This window comes from Phoenix dactylifera, unplaced genomic scaffold, assembly GCF_009389715.1.
Source record: "Phoenix dactylifera cultivar Barhee BC4 unplaced genomic scaffold, palm_55x_up_171113_PBpolish2nd_filt_p 000026F, whole genome shotgun sequence".
Classification (NCBI taxonomy): domain Eukaryota; kingdom Viridiplantae; phylum Streptophyta; class Magnoliopsida; order Arecales; family Arecaceae; genus Phoenix; species Phoenix dactylifera.
In genome coordinates this window covers 3314757-3340435 of record NW_024067667.1, presented here as the reverse complement: position 1 = coordinate 3340435, position 25679 = coordinate 3314757, and the positions used below count along the sequence as shown (strand labels likewise).

At 36.1% G+C, this 25679-nt stretch overlaps 1 protein-coding gene across 1 annotated transcript in view; it reads left to right on the top strand.

Moving 5' to 3' along the window:
- The first annotated feature begins 7542 nt into the window (after positions 1-7542).
- Positions 7543-25679, top strand: part of LOC103718885 (probable UDP-N-acetylglucosamine--peptide N-acetylglucosaminyltransferase SPINDLY) — a 28688-nt gene continuing 10551 nt past the window's right edge. The window contains exons 1-13 of the mRNA XM_008807886.4: positions 7543-7890; positions 8631-9069; positions 10616-10777; positions 10893-11068; positions 11171-11246; positions 17739-17867; positions 18124-18243; positions 18368-18436; positions 18521-18602; positions 20282-20376; positions 22970-23034; positions 24976-25174; positions 25458-25652. Coding sequence (XP_008806108.2) covers positions 8656-9069; positions 10616-10777; positions 10893-11068; positions 11171-11246; positions 17739-17867; positions 18124-18243; positions 18368-18436; positions 18521-18602; positions 20282-20376; positions 22970-23034; positions 24976-25174; positions 25458-25652 — 1782 coding nt within the window. The 5' untranslated portion in view covers positions 7543-7890; positions 8631-8655. The remainder of the gene's footprint in view (positions 7891-8630; positions 9070-10615; positions 10778-10892; positions 11069-11170; positions 11247-17738; positions 17868-18123; positions 18244-18367; positions 18437-18520; positions 18603-20281; positions 20377-22969; positions 23035-24975; positions 25175-25457; positions 25653-25679) is intronic.

The window sequence follows — 25679 nt, the reverse complement described above, 5'->3', positions numbered from 1 at the left end:
CACTAATAAATAATAATTACCAATATCGGATACCACCGACCAAGAATCCTAGCTTATCTCAAACTAGCCACTCATTTCTCAGGCACGAGTAAGTCCTATACACTATGTTTTAAGGTACGGATCAATCTTTCTCCTATTTTTAGCACACCTAAAACTAGTCACCCACAAGTACAAAAAGATACAATGAAAGAACAATGATAAAATGAATGCCTTAACAAGCATAAATAAAACCAATAAAACTCTTTTAGATTTACCAGAAGAGACTCTCTTTGATGTGGACTTTAAATGGAGATCTTCAATCAATGTTCTTAAAGTGCTGGTTGTGCTTGTATTAAATGTTTATTAATGAATGATGCTCTTTTGCTTTCAATATACTCAATTTCTCAAAGCTTGGGTTGTTTCTTTTGCTTTTCATAGTTCTTTTATGAAGAAAAGATGCTGGAGAGTGGATACTAGCAATTGAATACCATTGAAGAGTAGTTGGAATGCATTTAATATTCTTTATTTATACTAAAAAATAGCCATTAGACCTGATAGAATAAAGGGGTCGACCCTGGGGTCGACCCTAGGGTCGACTCCTAATGGGACCAAAAAAACACATCCCTCTGTTTCCTACCTATGGCACATCTGGGGTTGACCCTAGGGTTGACACCTACTTTATGCTAAACATGCTAGATGACTCTCAGATGCAAGAGTTAATCTAGGAGTTGACTCCTAAGGCTCTAGGATCGACTCCTGATGCTCAGAAAGCTATAATCTCTTTATTTTAACCGGTGAGCATTTAGGGGTCGATTTTTAACCTATTAAAGTCAACTCTTATGTTGCAGAAGCCTCCGAACAACTTCAAAGTTATCTCCAACTTTGACAATTTGTTTCTTTAAGCTTTCCTATGGTTCTCCAAATGTTCAAGCTTCTAAGGCTTTCTTGAAAAATAACTTAAACTGCTCCAATGCATAACTGTTAGTAACCTATTCAATTATTTTATAATCATCAAAATCGATTCTTTCGGTCAGCAATCTCTCCCTATTTGATGATGACAAAATATTGAGTATAAGTAGAATAAAGCGAAGTGTGCTTGTCGATATTTTGTCTACTATCATGTAATGTATCATAGTAAAGTAGAGCTTAAATACTCTTAAGTTTATATGATACGCTATTTCTAACAGGCATCGGAACATTCCGAATTGGAGCATATATTGCATTAGAACATCCTATTAAACCTATAATGGAACATCAAATCATTGTGTCAAAGCATGTTAATCATACCATAGAGCCTCTAAGCATTGTTATCAAAGCATGACTATACATCATTAGTAGAGCATCTAAGTATTGATAATGGCACATGCAAGACATATAATAGAATATTTAACTATTTTATCATATTGCATCAAAGCAGCGGTGTCAATATTAGATTATGAATCATACCATAGTATCAAAACATATATCAGTGTAAGAACATGGATATACAATAATGGTAGAGCATATAAATATACAATAATATCAGAGCATATATGGCATATATGATATATTAGTCAAAATATATATGGTACATTTATATCATATCATGCATTTGTACCTACTTATACCTCATTACATATACTCCCCTATTTTGACATCATTAATCAAAGAAATCCATTCATAGCACAAAAGGGTGGATATTAGATAAAGAAGATAAGATCCAATAAGGATAAAAAGATAGTGCATAACATATAGAGTCATCCATAATACATATCATCCACAAAATCATCCATGATACATATCCAAACGTGACACCAAAATAAAGTCATATACATACATCCAAGATATATAAGGCCTAAATCTAGAAGCAAAAAGCTCGTCAAATGAAGAAGATATCTCCGGATGAGAAGACGATCTAGATGAGGGACCAATTCTCTGGCTTCAAGTCCTCTAGAAGGTCCAACACCGGTAAAGGCACGAGAAGGCCTAGAAGTAGATAGCTGGAAATGACGATAAGTAGGTTGATTGGGCTAACTAAGAGGCCTAATAAAGATAGTGGAAGTCTTAGGAGCTGCTGAAGCTTTAATAGAAGCAGTAAGGGCCTCAAGTTGTTCGAACAATCTACCCATAGATTGAAGAAGAGAAGCAATCCCTAATATGACTGAGTTACTCGAGCCTCTCATCTCCTTATGCAACTGCCAAATGCTAGACTTGATTAAGCCTCAAAGTCTCCCAGCCTCTACTATCAGCTCTAATAACTGAATGCTCTCATCTTGATCAGATCGAGCTACTTGTCTCGATCAATATCTGAGTGACCGTGGAAGCATAAGGAATGATTGACATATTCAATGATGATGCCATGGAAGAACCCTCTGATCTCTTCCCTTGCATCAGTGCTCTGGGAGATAGCAATATAGCAGCCACCTGCTTAGTGATGATCTGGAGTTGAACATCATTTAGCCTTAAGGATGTCGATTTTGAGCTTCCCTCTGGCTAGTGGGGTCCGAGACTCAAACCAAAATACATCAGTGATGTCTCTCCCGAAACTATCAAATGTGTGCAACTTTGTCGCTGTCTGTTACTCTGACTTACCCTTAACAATGGAAGGTTCAACACCCTACTCTATAGAATATGAAAACTCCTGACTGGGTCCATTGGGCCTCTCTCTATGGTGATGATGGTGCCTCTACCTTAGCTCCATCCTCCTCATCATCTCCATCATCTCTGCTAGGTCCTCGACTTTTAACCCAACAATTGTTTATCTTAGACTATCTCATATAATATAGCGTCCGATCGTTATAGATATAAGAGTACATAAGCTCACATGTAGCCTCACCCTCAAAATCAACATCGTATTATCTAAACACAAGAGTGAGTACCATTCATAAGGCAATATGGCTTTTGACCGACTCATAGCCCCGTGTATCTACTGGATCATCAAAGAGGGTAAACCCAAAGGAATTCCTCTGATCATATGGAACATAATGCATATGTCCCTCTTAGAAAAAAAAAATCTTTCCATTTTGGGGAAGAAAATCCCACTCACAATGTGGTGAAAAACCTCATCTCAATGGTCAGCTGATTTGCCTCCACCTTCTTATACTCTAAGATATCCTCCTTAGTCAAAATGCACTGAAGCTCGATGCTCTTCTCCTCCAACCTATCCAAGAGTGCAGCATTATCGAGCATATGAAGAATACATCCCAAAACATAGTAATCTAGCTCAATCTCTACCCCCTTTGCGGTATGGCAAAACCCATGCATAAGGTCAGGATAAACATACATTCTAAGATAATATTTGTTGCCCAGTGAAGCAACACACGAAGGGAGATGAATTGGATTTTTTCAAAATTTTACTGGTATGTGCCGCGAAAAAATAACTTTCAAATGTGTATGTGATGTGCAATGATAAGTACAAGCTGTAAACAATGTAAAAAATAAAATATACAAGACAAACAATTAAGAAACCACAAATACAAGTGATTTATAATAGTTCAGTGCCAAACCCAATACCTACATCCACTGCCCAAGCTCCCTACTTAAAAATTTCAATTTACTAATCATTCACAAACGATTACAAACGTCGGATACCATCGGCCAATAATCTTTGCTTATCCCAAGCTAGCTATTCATTTTTCAGGCACAAGCAAGCCTTATTCACTTCATTTTAAGATATATATCGATCTTTCGCCAAATTTCAGCACATCTGAAACTTGTCACCCACAAGTATAAAGATAAAAAATGAAAGTATAATGAATGCAATAAATGCTCCTTACTAAGGAAAAATAAAACCAATAAAGTTCTTTTAGATTAAGAGGCTCTCTTTGTTGTGCACTTCAGAAAATCTTCAATCAATGCTCTTGAAGTGGTGATTGTCTTGTGCTGAATGCTTCTCAATGAATAAAATACTTTTGCTTTCAATATGTGCAATCTCTTAATGCTTGGCTTATTTTTTTTGCTTTTGGAAGTTTTTTGTAAAGAAGAGATGCGAGAGAGTGGACACTAACTCTTGCCCTCGAGCACTGCAAATCAGTTTTCAATTATTATTTTTTTGCAAATCAGTTTTCAATTACTATTTTTTTATGCTAAATGCTTCTCAATAAATAAAGCACTTTTTTCCTCCTCAGCTGCTCCCATTCATTCTCTTGATCAATGTCCTTGTCATGGCAAGCTTCAGCATTTTCTCCAGTCTCTTTGGAATTACCACAAGCACCTTCCGTCTCTTTCCCCTTCAACATTTCCACCTCTTCTTTTCTTTTCTTCTTTCATGTTCTTCTATTTTATTCCCTTCTCTCTTTCAACTAATCTATTTTTCACATTTGACTTCCTCTTCTTATTTTCTCTCTTTTTTTGTTATTTATTCACTTTTTCTCCTCTAGTCCTTTTCTTCATCTTCTCTTATCCTTTTCTTCTCCTTTTCATACTCTTTCACTTATTTTATCCATTTTTTTTCTATTGTTTCTCTTTTTTCTATTTTTACCCATGTTTCATTTGTTCTTCTTACTATTTTCCTCTCCCTTTCATCTTTATCCCTTGTTCCTGCATTTTTTTCCTATTTTCTCCCTTTTTACCCTATGTATTTGTTTGCTATTTTTTTATTTTTTTATTACTCCATAGTTTTTTAAGTATTTTTCATGTTGCATTCTATTTTCCACTTTTTGGTTTATTATTCTTATTTCTTTATCTATTATTCTTGTTGCATTTTATTCTCTATTACTTTTATCTGTTTATTACTTGATTCCACTTATCTTGTTGTATGGAGTCATTACATGTTGAATGGTTTTTGTTTTTGTGTGGTTTATATATGCATTTGTAAGATACAATTATTAATTGACTTCATTATTCATTTTCTTTCTTTATCTAGCAAATCTTTGTGTTGGCTTTATGTAGCAATGCACAAAATAAACCAAAACGCATGGATCCAAGTTAGAAATATGGGAATATACTTTTGTAAGGCATGACTTCTATAGTAGAGTTACTAGTGGAGGTATATGTCATCATAATACTTTTCTAGGATTGATGGAAATATTTGTATCTGTCAAAAGGTCCCACCAAATATAAGGAAGGAGATATTGAAATATACTGAGGGATGTTTTGTGGTCAAAATCCTAAGGACTCATTTGGCTTGTGGATTTTTTTTTTTTCATTGGAATATTTTTTCTAAAAAGTTGATACCTAGGTTTATGGTGCTTAGAAAAGTAGTTTTTGCATATTTGGTTTTGCATGTTTGGTTGACCATAAAAAAACTTTACATTCCAGAGTGGGTTATGTTTGTTGAGCATCTACTTTCCTATAAAAGCTATGTAAAATATATGTTATGCACTTAATAAAGGGAATCCTTACACCATTCTATCTAAAATCTTAAGGGTACTTTTGAAAAAAAAATTACTTCAATTTTCAGCAGGTGGGAATTAGGCTTTCCAAATCCCACATGGATTTTTCTATTCCATAAAATATGGAAATCTTATTCCTATGAGAAAATTACTTTTTCACCTCTCTTCTTTAAAACTCCAACCAAATATGGGGCATTTCTTTTTTTCCATTGATCCCACTTTCTCCCTCCTCTTCCCGTGACCAAACGAGTCCTAAAAAATTTAAATTGGTGGATAAAAAAATGAAAGAAGAATTGGAAGAGAAAAATATGAAGCTGAACAAAAGTGTCTCGAAAGTGAAGTTAGAAGTCTAGAAGTAAATTTTAGAAAATAAAATTAAAATGACAAGCAAGGCTTCCTTATCAACATTTCAATATGTTGCCCTAGGCAAAAAAAAATCTAGAATATAAGATCTTTGGAGACATACTTCAAACAGTAAGCTAAAGTTGATAAGATACTTCCAAACAATCAATAATTAATAATGCATTGAAGAAGAAAAAAGAGACAATATGGTAATCAATAGACAAATAGTTCTTTCAAGCCAATATATATTTAGACACACTTAAATTGAAACCTTTCAAGATAATGTGTGAGGACACGATTTGGATTAGGTTTATTCACCATTATATCATCACATGCAAGAACCCATAATTGAAGAGAAGGAAAAAAATTCTGAGTTATAGTATTGTTGTTGTTTATATGTCTTGCACATATCTCGACATGAAACCAAGCTTGCTTTTACCAAACCATCAAATGGTCCTATAAACATCTTTTTGGTCCCAATAGGTATTTAACAAATATCATCCATAGTCCGAGATAGCGACAAATGATCAAAGGTGACGGCAGGGTAAATCTGCAAAGTAAATTGGCATTGGAGGTAAAAATGCAAAATGAAACTTTCTAGAGACAAATATGCAATTGGCATTTTTGCAACAGTATATATATAAAACCTCTTTAAAATTATTCATTAGATTATACAAATACTTACAAAAATCATGTCAAAGAGTGCTATCCCACTCAAACTCCATTTTATTCTTAAACCTAGTTTAATTTTTAATTAATTTGTGGGAGAAGAAAATGTTTAATCACATTAAAAACATAAGAAATCCATAACTTTGAAAAGAGAGCATGATGATATAGATTTACCTATCTCTGGCCACCATTTTTGTTTGAATGAAAATATTAATTTAAGCCGATTGAAGGTATAAATACCAGTTCTGATTATATAAAATAATATAAAAATTTCTTCTAGGATATTAGCTGTATCAATATATCAACTAATATTTTCAATTAGTTTACCGTATCTTATCATAAAATCTCTTAACAATACATATTAAGACCGGCAATCTTACATTAGCTTTATTATTTATACTTTAATTTATTATCATATATATCGGTTAAGATATTAGTATATCTTAAAAGTGAAAAGATATTTCTTTTATGCTCGTAGCATATCTTCGTATGATATTAGGATATCTTCACCAAATCAAAATTTCCAACTCTTGTATTGACCAAGATAAATCAACATCTCAGTTCATATATGTATAGTGCACCGATCGTATCTACTAATACATATATAGTTTAGGTTTGCTGTAAGATGGAAAAAAAGTTTCCACTTTACTTCTGTCTTATATACATGGTGGGCTTTGATATTCGGAACCGCCATTATATATCAAGCGGTAAATAGCAAAGTTAAGGGTGGCAAAATCATAATCGAAGTGAACACAAACGTGGTGTTTTTATAAAGATTTTTTTTTTTACATTAATATCCTCCCAAAATTAATATTTACATGCATACCCTTGTAAAACACTTGTTTTGCTATTTTAGTCTTTTTTTTATCCTTATTTTTACAAATATACTCATGCTATCTAACACCGTTAAAAATTAATGGTATCAAATTAAAATAACTAAAATATCCTTAATGAGTAGATGTGCAAAAAAATATATTTATAAGACGATCGTGATGGAGAACAAAAAGTAATTTCAAAATTCTATTTTATTTTTAATTAAAATAATATTGTTTTTATTAATGATGTTAGAAAAATTATTTACTAGAATATAAAAATAAATATAAATTTTTAAAAAATATTTACATAAATTTGAATTTTTAGAAGAATAATCATTAAAAAATTCTTTTATAAGTTAGCCTTGGGGTTAACGGACGCGCGCGCAGAGAGAGAGAGAGAGAGAGAGAGGGCCCCGTGTCGGCGAGAGGTGAGGGCACGAGTTGGCGTCGACGGGCGAACGAAAGAAAAAGAAAAGAGGCTCCGACACGCCCCCCGTACTCCCCGTTATCAGGAGCCAAGAATATATAAATATAAAGGGAGGCCGTAGTAGAAAGGGAGAAGAGAAAGCGAGAAGGAAAAGAAAGCCAAACAAAAGACCTCCTCTCTACCTCTCTCTCTCTCTCTCTCTCTCTCTCTCTCTCTCTCTCTTCCCCATCCGTCGCCTCGCGCCCAAAACCCTCGCATCTTCGTCATTCGAACCCCTCCCTGTGAGCCCCTCCAAGCGCCGTCACGATGAGTTCTCTCCGCCGGCTCGCTCCACTCCTCCGCCAATGTGAGCTTCGAATCCCTAGTCCCTCTTTTTTCCTTTGCCTCTTTGTCACTCTGTCTCTGTGTCTTTCTTCGTTGTTTATTGAGGAATTATTTTCGATTTTTGGATTTCGGCATTAGCTCTCGTGCTTTGGGACCATTTTTTTGGAGCTATTTTTAAAGTTTCTATGTGTTTTTTCTGATATGTTTGTCCTTTTCCTTTTTTTGGTTTTATTAAGCGTTGAATGGAAGCTGTTCGATAGTTGCCTTGTTGGAAGCCCTGATGTTACGCACGTCTTCTTCCTTTTTTCAATTAGTCTGTTTTTCGAGCAAAGCGGGGGCTGTGATCGCTCTGTATTTTTTGGTTGGAGGTGTTAGAAGTTGTTTGTTGATAGGGTCGGATGCGAGTATAGTGTGAAGTTCTGCATTCAAGCTCTAACTCATTTTTTTTTTCAAGTTCTGGCAGTATTACTAAAATCCTTAAGAGTATGATTTGAATTCAAGGTTGAATATTTGATAACATACAATATGAATTTTTAATTTTTTATTATTCTTTGTTAATCAATGGAGATTGAAACACCTAAATTACTTAAGTGCAAGTATTGAGTTAGTCTTTTGATCATGATGCCAGAAAACATAGTTATTTATCTGCTTGTTTTCCGAATTTTAGATCTAACTCCGAGTTCAAAGACTTGATTTTGGTACTATTTCCTGGTAAAAGAATTGATTGTCTGTATCACCTTTTTTGTTCTCTGTTGTTTCCAGAAACAGAACTGGAAGTGCGCAGTGAATGGCATGGACGGAGATGAATGTTGGTAATGGGAGAGAGGGCGATGCTGTGGCATCAGAGAATGGGTGCTTAAAAGGGCTGAGGTCTTCGTCCGATGCTGTTGTAACCCCAACCCAACTTCCTCATCTTAAAAAGAGGTTTGAAGGGAAAGATGCACTCTCATATGCCAGCATCCTTCGATCGCGAAACAAGTTTCCAGATGCACTTGCATTGTATGAAAGCATCCTTGCAAAGGACAGCACCAATGTGGAGGCCCTGATAGGCAAGGGAGTATGCTTCCAGATGCAGAATATGACACGGCAAGCATTTGAGAGCTTCATGGAAGCCATTAGGCGGGATCCACAGAATGCATGCGCCCTCACTCACTGTGGAGTTATTTACAAGGATGAAGGTCGCCTGATGGAGGCTGCTGAGGTAAAGCACCTATCACATGCTGTTGTTCCCCTGCTATGGATGTCTTGTGTAGATATGTTGATTCCTTATGACCCTTGGAGGTGAATTTTATGTTCTTTCTTCGTTTAAGGTGCACTCTGGAGTTAGTGTTTTCAATTCTGGTGCTCAACAAAATCAGCGTTACCATTAGATGAATTGTTCCATCATTTTTTCTTTCTTTTGCCCATCTAATTGAATAGGTGATGAGCTTAAAACAATAATTAACAATTTACAGGTTAAACTTATAGAAAAATAATGCTGCAGAAATTTCAAACATGGGATCAGTTGGATTCGTCAATGATTGCTGGATTCAAGGGTGATTTCGACTTATTAAATTTTATAGACATGAGGTGACTAGGATAACATTCACATTGCTCAATGTGCAAACCAGGCATATTTGTTCATAGTAGCATGTGCCAGTAAACTTTAGTGTGTGGCTGAGATTTGCACTTTAGGCCAATAATCTTTTTTTTTTTTCTGCGAAGGGTAGGACTCATGAGTGCTTTTACTGAGAACTTGTGCATGCAGAATGCTGAATAGTTGAACTTTTGAGCACAAATGCACATTTGTGAAAGTTTTATAGGTGCATTGGATTGTTTTTAGAGGCCCTTTCCTTAGGTTTAATGGGTATAAGCCTTCTTTCATGGTTAATCTGTTAAGCACCTATCCTGGCTTTGAGGAATCCCTGCTTTAAGATATGTGTTTCATTGCTGATTTGTTGTGGCGTCCATCCTGTTGTGTCTGCTATGTATCCTCGATTCCATGGTGTTATACAGATACTTATGTGAAACATGCATGATAATATTCGATCTAAGCTAGTTGTCATGGATATATCTTCCTACCAAAAAAAAAAAAAAAAAACTGTCCTGTGAAAATATGGCATTTGAGGAAGCATTGCTGGAATTCTCACTGTAGTTAGCAATTCTATCCCTAACTTTTACTGCTTGAGTTGATGTATTGTGCTGATCATGATTTTGGTTCTAATCTGGAGGAGCTGATTTGCTCCTTCTCAAGGATGTTTGATCTTGTTTACTAATTACGTTAACTGATTCTTAACAAAAAGTGCATGTTGCTTATTATAGTATAACCCTAGTCGTACCTGGCATGTGCATAATGGAGTAGGCTGCTTCTACTCATCTCTGTGTGTGCGCTTGCATGAATACACACCTCTTTAGAAGTGTGCTATACATATTATCTTTGGAAGAAGGAAGCTTCTATCGAGGGTAGCATTCTTGCTCTGGGATATCTCTAGAAACTCAAATGCACATGCCTCCTAGGCACTTCTTTATTTCAAGTGTTTTTAAATATCCACTTCCCTTGCACCTGCACCCTACTTGCTCCTGCACCAACTTCTGATTCTAGCAATGAAGATATTACCATAGATTTGTTTAATCCTTGTACCATTTTCATGCTTTAATTTGTTTACTTTCTGGAAATGTTGTCTATGAGTCAGTCATCTATGTTTCATGAAGATAGTGACCTTAAGTTTTCTTTTACTCATCAATTTTACATAACAAACTCTATGCAGTCATATCAGAAGGCTCTAAAGGCAGATCCTTCATACAAACTTGCTGCAGAATGCCTTGCCATTGTCTTAACAGATCTTGGCACCAGTTTAAAACTTGCTGGTAACACTGAGGAGGGCATTCAGAAATATTGTGAAGCTCTAAAAGTAGACTGCCACTATGCGGTAAAGTCATGATCACTGTTTTTTTTCCTTGTTCTTTTTTGTCTCCTTTCTAATTTTATGATTCTGACCCCAATCGATCATACTCACTGTTATCATATATGCCAATCTTTTGTAGCCTGCATATTATAACCTTGGAGTGGTTTACTCTGAGATGATGCAATATGATTTAGCTCTTAGTTGCTATGAGAAGGCTGCCTTAGAGAGACCCTTGTATGCAGAAGCATACTGCAACATGGGAGTTATATATAAGAACCGTGGGGACTTGGAAGCAGCCATTGCTTGCTATGAAAGGTACTTTTGGTAATTCTTGTTATATGTTAGCATTTGTAATTTTTGTTACTACTTGGTGCAACTGATAGATGTCGCCTTATGCTGGATTTTGTGCTGCATCAGGGGTTTGACTATTTCTCCAAACTTTGAGATTGCTAAAAACAACATGGCAATAGCTTTGACAGATTTGGGAACAAAGGTGGGTATGTGTTGATGACTTTTCTGATATATATCACACTCATGCACGATTATTTCTCAATTGAAGTATACAAATCATATTCACATTCTAGGTGGCTCAATGATGTCATGATTTTTATTTTGTTTTGCCAGTTTAATTGCCTAATTTTTAATTATAGTGTTCTGTCAACATGTTTGTAATAATATCTATCTTAACTAACAAACGGAAAGTGTGCTTGTATTGTTGTATAAACATTCTATGTGGGGCATGAAAAATACAAAAATAATTATTTATTTCAATTAAACATCATTAAATTTGCTGGGAATTATGTTATTGCTTTTAACAATCTTAGCAATCATCCTTGTTGTTTGTTAGATGAAGGAAATAATTATTATCCAGTAATTTGAAAAAAACTACAACTTCATTTAGATCATTAGGAAAATTGATATTTAGGTTCCCACCTGGTGAATTGCTCTTCCAGTATTCGAGTTATGCAATCATTTTTTTTAAATTCTTTCTTAACTATTTCATAGAGTTGTGGATTCTTTGGTTTATTATTTGTGCCAAACTTACTATCTCAATTTTTATATGAAACCTGTCATATTCCTATTCATTTAGGATTTCTCCAAATCTAGAGGAATTTGTAAGGTTTGCTTCTTGGTTGCTTAGGCTTATACTTGCAACCAATGAGCAACAACTCCCTACCCACCAACTGGTATTTATTAGATCTCATGTCTGGCTCACTTTCATGAAACCTTCTCACCTTAAAATGTTGTTGCATTGCTGATACCAATTTGATAAAAAATGACTGCATCAATACTATTAGACTTTGTTACACTGGGTGATAGGGTCATATGCCAAGTGCACACATCTTAATTAGCAGACCCTTAATCTCTTTAAAATATGGGATGTGAAGAAGACTTATGAACAATACAAATATTTAAAATTGTATGCACTAAAATATTTAAAATATATTGGCTAATTGACTATTCGGTGATATTTTTAAAACTTGCACTTGCTCTATATTGCACTAAAGAAAATAAGGAAAGTGGTTTGACAATACTTTACGTGTCTTATTTCTAGTTAATATTGTTTAGCACTTTAACTATTTGAATATTATATAGTGTTTTTGGACAAAACACTCCAAGAGGTTTTGCTGAGAACTGACCCTTTTAGCATATGCAAACAAGACTTATTATTCTTAGATGCTAAGTTGTGTCATTCTGTGTCATGTCATGTCCATGTTATCTGAAGTAGCTAACGGTCCAGAAATAGTTGAAACAAAAGTCTGCAAACTAAAGGGTCAGTGCTTCAGAAATGATTGCAAATCGTTGTTTTTTTTCACCTTTTTTATTAATTCTCACCAGATGAAATGGACATCATCTCTCTCTACTGTAATCTCTTGTGATGGCTTTATGTTGGTAGATGATCCACCAATAGAGTTCATACGAAATGCGATATTAGTTTTCCATAGTCTGCTATCTTTTTTTGGCTACTCTATCTCTTTTCCCCATTTTGTGCAACTCTTGCTTCTCTCCCACTGTTAGATCTTTTTAACTTGAGAGAGAGGGGGGGAGAGAGAGAGAGAGAGGAAATTAGTTCAAGTGGGACGTATAAGAGAGCAAGAGGATAAAATGGGATGAAGCAGGAGAAAGTTGGATTTAGAACTATTAGCTTTAGCAAGAACCTCATTTACTTTGTTGAGATAAAATTTTTGTATTCGATACCTTCCCTGATAAAATATTGCAAGGGGATTTAGCTGCACCAACTTCCTTTTACTCTACATCTTCTTTATAACATGTCAAGAATTCTAAGATCACCTTATGAACTATTGTGTGCCCTTCTACTTTTCTTTTCCCTGTTTGATCTTCTTTCTGAAATTACTCTCCTACAATGTCAAATTTGTGAAAGAGAACACTGATATTATCTCCTCTAGGATTAAAATTCTAGTTCTTTACTTTTTTTCATTTGAATTTTTTTTGTCCAAATCTTTCCTATTTGCATCCTATGAGACTGCTGTTGGTTTTTCTCCATCAATGTTAAATATATCTATGTTCTCTTCAATAATTATGTGCTTCTCATCATTCTTACTGTCACGTTTCAGCCACACCAAGTGTCACATAGTTTCTTCCTTCAAAGCTACATATCTAGTTGTGACCCTTTTAAAATTTTGGAAGTTGCTGCTGTATTATGAAAAATGGGGACCCTTAACCTAAAGTACTTGTGGACCCCAGCATTATTCTAAGATATTGCAAAGCAAATAATATAAAATTTCTGACTTTATTCTTCCTATCCTAAAGCACCTATGATGTTATCTTTTTCCAATCAAATAGATTGCTACAGGACCAATGAACCTTAATAACTTAGTGGTTTTGGATCCGTTAGAATTGATGTTAAAATATTGCTCTACAGATATTATCCTGCATGAGAACCCATCGCAATTATAGACCAGTTTAATCTCGTGACGGTTGCATCTGATTTCACCTTTGTGTATTTTGTGGCTATTAGACCTGCCTAACGGGCCTGGTTTAGGTGGGGCTCGGCCTAAGGAACCATTTTATTTAATCAGGCCTGAGCCCAGCGTCGCCTAGCCTTCGAGCTTACTTTTTGGTTCTAGCCCGCTACTTATTAGGCTTCAAGCTTTCGGGCCAAGCCTAGGCCTGCTCCTCGAGCGATCCACCAGCTAATGGACTCTCGATCGTACGTCTTCCTGCTTGCCACCACGATGGGATCTTGAATTAGCTTGAGAGAGATCAAGCATCGAAAGTCGGCGACGACTGCGAGATCTGTTGTGGAGAAGCTAAATTTTTCGGCAGACTAAATCTCGAGGTGGTGTCGTAGAGGATGCACTTGGTGTACCGAACGAGGCTGACGAAGGCGATCATCATCGCCATCCATTTCTCAACCACACGATTGCCGAACTTGCACTCCAGCGACTCGATCTCGATGCGGCAACTTCGGGAGTCGTTGAGTCCCAATCTTTCGAACATCGCCTCTAGCTTGGACCGGTCAAGGACGATCCCCTGCTTGATCTCATGGATGATGTCAAGAATGTTGCCTCGGAGCATCACCTCTGCCAAATCCACGGCTGCTACCAACTTTCGGCACTAGCTGTGGACAAGATTCACTAGATCCCTCACATCCTCACCCACGTCAAGCTCAGCTAGCGGAAGAATATCCAGCATAGAAGACAGGTCGAGGTGAGCTCATAGAACTTATTAGTGAAGCTTTTGGCCTGGAGGAGCTGTATTAGGCTCTGGATGGAGCAATCGCTGAGCAAGGCCTTGAAGAGTTGGAGAACGAGAAGGATCTTTGAGACAGAGGGAGGCCAATCGAGGGAGATCAGGGGCGTGACCATGGAGCTCCTTGAAGAGGAAGATCCAAGCCTAGGAGCCCATATATGATATATACTATTTGGGCTCGGGCTGGGCCGACCTAAACATGAATCTGGCCTGTTTAACAAGAAGGCTCGTATTTCAAGCATGACTCGGCTTGCTAGGCTAAAAATTCAAGCCCAGGCCCATTCGAAATGCTTTGGGCTCGAGCGGGCTGCATAGATCGTCTGGCCGGTGAATAGGTCTAGTGGCTATATTAAATACAATCAAAGGTTTGAGTAATAAAGGAATTTGAAAGAAGAGAGAAGAATTGTTGTATAATAGATATAGGAGATAATGTCATGGTCGCAAGTTTAGGAATCACATAGCTACTACATAAACTTAACCATGAAGATTTACCACATGAGCTAAAAATTGTGCTTTTGTAATTGGCAGCGTTATATGTGTATGCATGTGTGTGTATATATGTATGTATATAAATAATGCAAAGGTCAATAAATATTAGATGCATATACAGCAATTGTGATTGGATACTCTGATCTATACATATATTTAGCAAACCTTAATACCTAGGTATAGCCAAATATAACCTTAAGAACTAGACTTTTAGATTATCCAATTAGGCCAATAATATGGGTGGGTTAGGTCTTGGTCAACCTAGTTAAAATAGAAAAATTAAAAATTAAAATTCATATAATTGAAGAACAACATAAAAGTTAAACCCTTGATCCATGAACCTGACTCATACCCTTTCTCTCTTGCGAGATTGTGAAAAGGAGTTGCTAAAAATGGGCAACCTAGGGACTTATAGTGCTAAGGTAGAAAGTGGGGATGTAGGGAACTGCTTAGATAGTTCTCGGACAGGACAAAGGAGGATGAGAAGAGCAAACTGGAGGAGAGAGGCATATGAGTAAAAAGGAGGCATGGAGAAGTACAACAGGAGGTAGATCAAGAGGATATGTAGAGGAGAATGGAGAAAAGAAATGGGAGAAAAATAGCTTTGCTATCACTGTCCATCTGACTACCCACTATTTGACCAACACTTGCTATTTGCTGCCGACCATTTATTCTCCATGCCTCCACTTTAGCTTTATCATCTTCCCTTAGTTTGGGGTTGAGGGATCAAAACTGGGAGTTTGAGTCACCTAGTTCGGAATTATAAAAACTGTCAAACCCATTTGTTCCATGATAATCTTGCTTGAACCACACAAACTTCCTGCTCTTGCTTGGAATTCTTATATATGGGCCAAATGGTCTTAGTAAGTGTTTGGGTGCTGGTTATGTTGCCAATGGCCAATTTGTGGGAAGGTGTGGAACAAGGTCCGCCAAACTGGTCCGTACCAGCCCGTACCGGCCGGGACGGACTAGTCCGGCCTGGGACCGATACCGGATCAATGTGAAATCCGGTACTAGTAGCTTGTCGTTGGAGAACCGGTACGGGACCGGTATAGGATCAGCGTAGATCAGCGTTGGATCAGTGTGGAATCCGAAATCGGGACGGAACCGGACCAGATCGGTACCGTACTGGTCCGGGCCGCCATCGGTATGCCGACTGGTACTGGTACGGTGGACCTTGGTTTGGAATATATATAGTTGTCGAGAATGCTGTTTAGAATATCGATATTTCTAACACCCAATTCTTTACTCCTCCCTAATGCCCCTCTCCTTTCTCTCCATCCTTCTCTCCCATTACTCCCCACTCTCTCATTTCCTCTTCCTCTCTCCAAATCACGCACTCTTCCTAGTGTGCTCTTCCTCCCACTACCTATCCATTTTGATCTCTCTCACTTCTCTTTGGTCTCTATTTTTGACTTCTAGTTCTCTTTCCCCACCCTTCTATCCCTCCAGCTTTATCTTCAGGGATCAACTAGAGATAGCATGATGGCAACAATCATGAATGAGAAGGAAGGCCATGGTCCTTCCCCAGCCTATCCAATGTAGGTTGTCAATGGTAACCCGATCATATAATTCTAGATTTGGTTCATTTAGTTTTGAATTTGTTTTGGAAAATTTGGATTAGACCTAGGGTTTGGGCAGGTTCATGAGTCTAGGTTGCGAATTTTGAGCTCTACATCTAATACTATCCTTTTCTTATTCTCATAATGAATATGTGTTGGTAATATCCACAAGCCACAATCTTTCCGTGGTGAAAGTTGTGCATTGAGCTGCCTTTTGCACCTTCATTGAGCACCCATTTTGTATTTTTCCATATGCATTGGATATGAATCCTAAGGGCTATGAATCAAATGCATTGGATATGTATGCATTGTGATTTTTCTAAATGCATCCTAAAGGCTATGAATCAAATGTTACTGTGCTTGAAGCTTGCTTTTCTCTTGGGAATAAGCACATTGCTTACAGAACTCAAGTGGTGTTAATTGGTTCCAAATTTTTGTTGCTTATCCTTGTAATAGTTACTCTTACATACATACTATTGATTGGAAGAAGATTGTCTTTTGTCTACATACCTAAAACTCCGGGTTTGTTTGGATGATTGGGCTGAAAATCCTAGAGGATTTGTGGATTGGGCCGGTGTAACCAGCAAAATCACAGGATTACAGGCTATGCCCAAGACAGGTCTTTTTATTTGTCCTCCCTGTGGGATTCGGGCTGGCCCGCTCTAAAGCTATTTTTGGGTATTTATGAATATAAGCCTAGCCCAGCCTGTAATATTCTGATTTTGCTGGTTGTCCTGGCCTAATCCACAAATTTTATAGGATTTTTAGCCCAATCATTCAAACAGGCCCTCAATTGTTGCAACTTTTATATGCGTGTCTTTGGCTTCTAGCTAGTGATGACAGTTGGCATGCTTATTCTTTCATACGTATAAACTGTTATTATAATTTATAAGTGTTATTCTCGTCTATTTTGTTACCAAAACTAGTATAGCTATCTTATGCTACTCGGTATGCTGTCATATTTTCCGGTTATTGTCCCTCTTAAGCTAACCAAGTCTTTTCATTTTCTTTTTTCTGTGTTTTGATAGCTGAGTCTGGCCCTATTATCATATTGAACTTGTTCTGTTGACACATTATAATTGTACTAATATTCACTGCCTTTTTCTTTGCTGCTACTTCAAAATGAACTTCTTTGTGAAGTTTTATAACAAAAGAAAGAACGTACAAGATGTTTTTTTTCCTTAAGCACAAGTAACTATAATGCTGTAGTATGTTATCAGGTAAAACTGGAAGGTGATATCAACCAAGGAGTGGCATACTACAAGAAAGCATTGTATTACAATTGGCACTATGCTGATGCGATGTACAATCTTGGCGTTGCATATGGCGAAATGCTGAAATTTGACATGGTCAGTCGAAGAGAACCTCATTAACTTGTCGTTCTCAATTTATACGATTGTCATCTAATTATCCTGATCAAGGCATTTTATTACGTCTGCTTCTACAACTTATATAGTTTGACCTATACCCTCAGTTTGTTATTCCAGATTTATTGTTCTCTTTGATTTTATTTTCAGGATTGGTGTTTTTTTTAAACTCAAGTTCCATTGAATTCTTTAAGTTATTTTCACCTGTAGCTAAAATGTTGAAAATCTATCTATGAAGGCAATTGTATTTTATGAACTTGCATTACACTTCAATCCTCATTGTGCGGAGGCATGCAACAATTTAGGAGTAATTTATAAGGATAAAGATAATCTCGACAAAGCCGTGGAATGTTATCAGGTGAGTTCAATCACATTTAGTTGTGCGAGTCAATTACTTCTACATATGCTTTATGTAGTGCTGTTTGTAATTGTTTGCATCATTTCTATCAGATGACGTTTTTCACTTCTTGTTATGTGTGTAGATGGCTTTATCAATTAAACCTAACTTCTCACAGTCGCTAAACAACCTTGGAGTTGTTTATACTGTTCAGGTTTGCTCTTCCAGACTCATGCATCCTATGCATAAAATTGAAACTATTGTTTTTTGGAGATATTTGATCTATCTATAATTGTAGGGTAAAATGGATGCCGCAGCAAGCATGATTGAGAAAGCCATTGTAACCAATCCTACATATGCAGAAGCATATAATAACTTAGGTAGTTGTTGATACATTTCTTCTTTCTATAGTTCTTGATTTGCTACATCTAATTTATAGAATTGGTATTGTATCTGTAAACAAACTAATATGCGGTTGAGAGAGATTTGATCATATGATGGTGATAATGATGCTATAAGATTTTAATGAAATCCAAGGCATGAATAACTAAAAATACCTGGTTTAATTTTAAAAATTAGAGTAGAATTTGGAGCATATTCTCTCATTATGTTCAAGAAGTAATACTACTTTCCACAAGCAGGGTTAGCTTTTATGACTTGAGATAGACAGACAAGGCTTGTTCTTACTTTGATTATGTTTATTTATCAATTTAATTGATTTTTCTAAAGAAAATTCAGCTGATACATGAATTCTGGTCTGGATGGATCATATAATAACTTCATCTGGTACTTTGCTACTACTTCTAGATGGGCATCATTATTCACTAATTAATTGGCATTGATGGTGTGAACCTTAGAGGTTACTGCTAGATCAGTAATCACCTTGAACTTTGCAGATTGATTTCCAGATAAATACTTGTTCCATTCCTTGTTTTCACATCCAATAATATTCCATCCTCCTTCCTCCCTCTCCTTGTCCCTCCCTCTGCCTCTCTCTCTTTTTATTTTCCTCTCTCTCCTTCTCCCTCTCCCCCTTTCCCTCCTTCTCTCCCTTTGTCAGTATGCCCTAGAACGGCAATGGTACAGACCTATGCAGCGCTGAACCGGTCGCCGGCTTGTACGCCCTCCTGTACCGGTCCGGCGAACCTTGTTCCCAAACCTATGATTTTTCAAGCATCTCATGATGGCATGCATTGATTAAAGGAAGCTGCTATAGTCTTTTTATTTTCATCTGATTCTAGCACACAGTGATGATGTGTAATAAAGTTTTGTAAGTCCCCCTACCAAAAAAGAAAGTTTTTTAAGGCAGATACACTTCTTGATTGAAGTACATTTTAATCAAGAAGAGACAAGGCAATATAGGCCAACATGTCAAATTTAAATCCCGAAGGCTGGAACTAAATCCTTTATGCAGCATAGGCTTTGTCATCAGATTTCATGTAACAGAAGGAAGCAGCTAAGCTCTTCTGTCAGAATTTTATCATAGCTTTCAAAGAAATTTTAGCGGGAAGATTTCTCCATTACTATTTCAGCTGCATTTTTGATCTGTTTGAAACAAATTTGCTATGAACATCTTAGTTCTGTCCAAGGTTCGCCGTCTCGGTACCAGATCCCGTATCAGTGTCACAGTAGCACAGTGTCAGTATGGTGCGGTACATATTTTTTGGCGTACCAAGTGTCAGTATGCCATCGGTACCGAATCGGTACGGTACGGTACGTCTCGTACCGCTCGATTCAGGCCGGTATGGCATATCATGGTCCTATCGCAATTGCCTAAAGTGGATTTGAACCATCAAATACTAACCACTGAAAGCTATACTTGAATATTCTCCATTATGCTCATCATGTAGAAACCAATAAATATTATTAATCTGTTGATCATCAGTTTATATTTTATTATTATCAATGTTAATTTTGTCATTCCTTTTGCAGGAATTTGGTATATAGTATATAAGTTTCATGTTTTCTGTTAATGAATGAATTGTATTAATTTGATAAGTGGATTAAGGAATTAATTTTGTTGTTCACATATTTATCATTAACATTTTTGGTTGTTTAGGGGTCCTTTACAGAGATGCAGGCAATATTGCTCTGGCTATAGAGGCATATGAGAGATGCCTTCATATTGATCCTGATTCACGTAATGCAGGCCAGGTATTATTTTCATTTATGGTTCTTATTTTTTTAAATCATCAGGTTCTGACCATACTTACAAAAAACTGACTAAAAATTTTCTCACTCAACTTTGTAGACTTAAAGCCTCCTTTTGTTCTTCTTATGATACATGAATGATTCTTAAAATTTAGGCATTCAATTGTGCCCTAGGAAGCATGGATATTTCAAATCATTTGCCATGTCCATATTGGTTTATGTATCGGATACTAATACTTGTTGGATATTTCTCAGATATGTCCTGATACTTGTCTATTTTTCCAAATTTTAAAAAACATTCTTGATACTTCTTGAATACCCTAGAGATACTTTCTGATACCTCCAAACATGAGCACTAGGTTGTTTTCTTTCTTTTTCGATAACCTTTTAATGATGATGGTCAATTTTATAATCTATGATGTTAATATTTATCTAAGAAGTATGGATTGGTGTCAGGATTTGAATGAAATAATGCTGACTGAAATAATGCTGATGAAAAGATGAGCTTGTAAAAAAGGATATTATAAAGTACAGGCTATATTATTTATAGGTATCCATTTTACATACATATGCATATATACTTTTGTAATATTCATGCATGTATGAATATAAAATACATGCATACATACATACGTACATACGCACATACATATAGTTTATATTCATTAATTTATCCTGGTTGTATCGTTCCCTACTTTTCTCGCCGTATCATATTTCTGTATCCCATATCCATGTCCATGCTTTATAGATGCTAGTAGCTTGCTTTCCCAAATATTTTGCATGTTGCTGGACAATGACCACTATAAGCAACTCATGTGCTTCACCACTTGCACAAAATGTAGAATATATGTCATTATGACTTCACAGTTTTTGGTATCAGGTATTACACTTCATGCTTCTTTAAGCTTGCTAGCCAAAGCTTCTGCTTAGGGTAATGCACTGTATCTTGTTGCCCCATATACATCTGCTTCTTATTGTTTTCTCCCACTTTGATCGTGCATCTCTGTAACTGCTAACATCGTATAACAAGGCGACTTGTCTTATTGAAGTCTTCTCAATTATTTTTCATTTAGAGTCGATAAATCTGTTATCCTAGAATGAAACTTTAGAAGCCTTATAGATGTAGTTGGGATCAGCTTTATGTTGCCCTTGTTTAATCTTATGCTTTTATCAAAACTAAATATCAGTCTAAGCACTTTTAATCGTCTTATCATATTGGCTTCCCCCACCCCTCTGCTCTGGTCCTCTTTACCATTCTTTGCACAAGTCTAAACCCATTTCTTTATTAGAACCTTCTCCAGTCTTCATTTGCAGTTGGCTCTCTTAATTGCAGATGCTTTGACCCCTAAACATTTTCAGCCATATTTTGATCAGATAAGTTCTCATCTCATTAAAATAAGCGGTGAGCAACACTACAAAATTAAACTTCATTAGCTCCACCCTTTATATCTTGAGGTATCTATGACACCAATATTTATGGTACTTCCTGATTTACTAAGGCCTTCTCACTAGATTCCCAGTACAATTGTAAATAATATAGGAGTTATCGTACTATCAATGATACCCGAGCCCCGATCTTATTGTTGCAAGATATGTGGGTGACTCTTTAAAATGCAAATTCTCACCTTAACCATTGGTCTGCAGCATCTAAAATACTGGAAAATTAAAAAAGAAAAATTGGTGGTTTCTTGCCTAGACATGTAGTTGGTGCAAAGTGGAAAACACTGATTAAGCTTGGGTGCTCTAGTGGCACATACACACGCATATGCTTCTATGTTTGATTGATTTTTATGCCCATGTCTTTCAGAACTTCCTTGCATATCTATTATTTTGTAATCAACATCCAGCTTGTTCTTGTCTCATCCATTCAGCATAATCATCTGCTAATTGCATGTCATGAACCTCATCATATGTGCAATGAAATTAGTGCTTAAGACTAATTTTTGATGTTATCATGCTGCAACTATGAACTGTCAAATCTCCTGATGACTAGTTAGAATTCCACTGCTCTTTTATAATTCTATATATTTGCCATTTCTAACACCTTGAATGGACCTTTTCTTTACTATTTTTTATTAATTTGTTTTCTTCTAGTTAATGGAAACTGTTTGTGGTTTCTCTTTTTTCCTCTGATTATTTGACTTGTTTTTCCTAATCAAGAAATAATCGTTGTTTCTTGGCACATGCTTAACAGTTCTATTAAATTATAATCACAGTATGTAGTCATTGCTATATAACCTTCTACCGTTAGCTCGTGCAGTTGCCAGATTGTTTAGTTCATTGACAGTTGATGTGGTTTCAACCATTTTTATTATTATAAACTTGTACTGTAGCATTGTGAATTACTGCTATGGCTTAAATCATTCTGGCAAAGCTTGTGCTGCGGCTAGTTTTTAGTATGTTCTGTACTGTGCAGCATTTCTTCACATAATTGGATATATTACATCCTTAATTTTCATTAATATTTGACCTTTGCTTAGTGTGACTATGTATTATCAGATGCTGAAATTTTGTGCTGCTTCATTCTTATAAGCTTCTCTTTTCAGCCTCGTTTTAATACTTTCTGTACCAATTCTGGACTATGACCTGTTTTCAGAACCGGTTGCTTGCTATGAACTATGTACATGAGGGATCAGATGATAAGCTTTTTGAGGCTCACAGGTACAAAGGATTACCTAGCATTAAAATATTTTTTTCCTATTTGTATTTAAAAAGGGTTTGGCTTTATTTCTTTTTGAATACTCACATTTTTCATTGGAAGACGTAAAGGAAGCCAATTTCCAAAGTACCACTTGCCTTTCTGTCCTAATATCAGAGTATGAAAGTTAGGAGAGATCGATCTGTACATATTATCATTATTTGTTATCATTTGTTTTGCACTTTTGTTATACAAGAAGTTGTTACTTCCGAGTCATATTTTTCTCATTTTAGGTTTTTTCTTGTTGACCTGGAGTACTGCTTCCCTTGTGAGGCAGGAAACTTTCTGTTTCTAGCCACTTCTACCTGTAATGTATATGCTTTTGCCATTTAGTCATGTAAACCTGTTTTATTTTATGTCTGCTAGTATATGTGATATTTTTTTAGTAACTCATTGGTTCAGATCGCTTGTGCCTTTAGTTTGACTCTTATAAACCTTTAGTTTCTTTCTGGAAATTCATTTTGATGGAACATTGGCATTCTGCTAGATTCTAGGTGGCCCAATTACCCAATATGTGAGACCTTTATTGTATGATATTTGCTATTCTTGTAGATCTAACATTATATAACAGGCAGCCATATAAATGTATGCTGAACCTTGCACCCACTCCTAGATGGAATAATTTAAAATATCTAGTCTGGTCAACTGCCAGCTTACCTTTTTTAAGGGTTCCTGTTCCTCCCTTGAACCTTGAGTGAATTTGATTAGTAGTTACCCTTTCAAGGTTAGGTGACTATTATATTGCTATATACTTGGTTTCACCTGCACAACAAGTACAAATCGCAAGGCAAAAAAGAGCATATTGGTATTATGATCCTATCAATGGTTAGTATATTTGCTTTTTAAACTGCTTAGTTCTTTCAGAATTTTAGCTCTTTATGTAAGGTATACTTTTATGTTGTGTGGGGATCATTATACATTTCAAACAGTAACATGATGGTCATCACTTGTTAAAGGATCAATCGAGGTCTTTATTGTTTTGTCTAGATTCATGATGCATCTTAGTCACTGTAGATACACAATTTTTTGAACTATTATTTGTTTGAGGACATCTGCTCAAATTGAGGGGTAGGCAGGAGTTGGAAGGGTCTTCTTTTGCAGATATGAAGAGTAAATTTATTAAAGTGCTTCAGAGATTAGACATGCCAAATGGCAGGCCTGTACCATTAGATAATGACATGTCCATATTAGTCCCTATCCTCACCACCTCCCCCTCTTAAAGAAAAAAAAAAGAAACCACCTAAACTGTGTATCTAGTGGTTGTATGTAGTGGAGAATTATGCACAGTCTTTAGTCACCTGGTTAATTTTGTTTTAGAACACAACATTCTAGTTTTATATAAATACATGAAAATGTGATAATTGTATAGCTTCTCAGTTATTCATGTACTGCCCAACAGTCTGAAAAAGTTAATATACTTCAAGGAAGCTGGAAGTTCTTCCTGCACTGTATAATCAGTTAGAAGATCTATCATTTTCATTGATCAAATAATAATACTTTAGAACTGGAATCCATGTTAAAACCATCGTTCTTCTCTTAAACTATCACAGAAGTTAGTTTTCCCTGCTGTCATTTTGCACTAAATACCTTAGTAGCAGGAAACTTCTGCCTATGGTGTTGCACCTTCTCTGTAATCTATGTCTGCTTATTAGGCATTTCCTTATTCTAAATTTCATTGAGAGATCTGCAACCCTGTACATTTAGTCCTTTACCCACTGTCGCTTCAGGAAACTGAGCTAGATACTACCTAATTACTACCTGCTTTCCTCTTGTTCTTCTTATCGCTAATTGTTTTAACAGATAGAAGTGACTTATGGCTGGTTTCATGTAACTGCTGTTTGACCTTGTTATATATGTATGCCTTTTGCATATTCCTATTCTTAAATACTAATGTTGTTTCACAGTGAATGGGGAAGGCGCTTTACGAAGCTATATCCACAGTACACTAGTTGGGATAATCCCAAGGATATGGAACGACCACTAGTAATTGGATATGTGTCCCCAGATTATTTTACTCATTCTGTATCATATTTCATAGAAGCTCCCCTTTCACACCATGACTATACAAATTACATGGTGGTTGTGTACTCTGCAGTTGTGAAGGTAACTAGTAGTGTTTTTTTTAACCCTTTTTTCTTGTTTCCCTTAATAGTTTCACATTAAATGTTTGTATCAGATGAACTTTGGACAGCTAATTTTTAATATGATGGGGAAACCAAAGATTTGGTTGTAGAATGCCAGTGCATCTCTTTTTTTTTTTTGCTTTTCATTTCTCTCTGATGATTTTATATAGTTTGTCTTATCATGTAATGTAAGGAAATACTGTTCTTTTTCTGCAGATAGTGCTTCTTCTTGTTCTTATTTGCTTCTTAATATGATCTTTCAGGCAGATGCCAAGACCCTTAAATTTAGGGATAGGGTCTTGAAAAAGGGTGGATTATGGAGAGATATTTGTGGGATTGATGAGAAGAAGGTTGCTAGCATGGCTAGAGATGATAAAGTTGACATATTGGTAGAACTCACAGGTCATACTGCAAACAATAAGTTAGGGATGATGGCCTGCCGACCTGCCCCTGTTCAGGTATTTTTTTTGTCATGGTTTTTACAG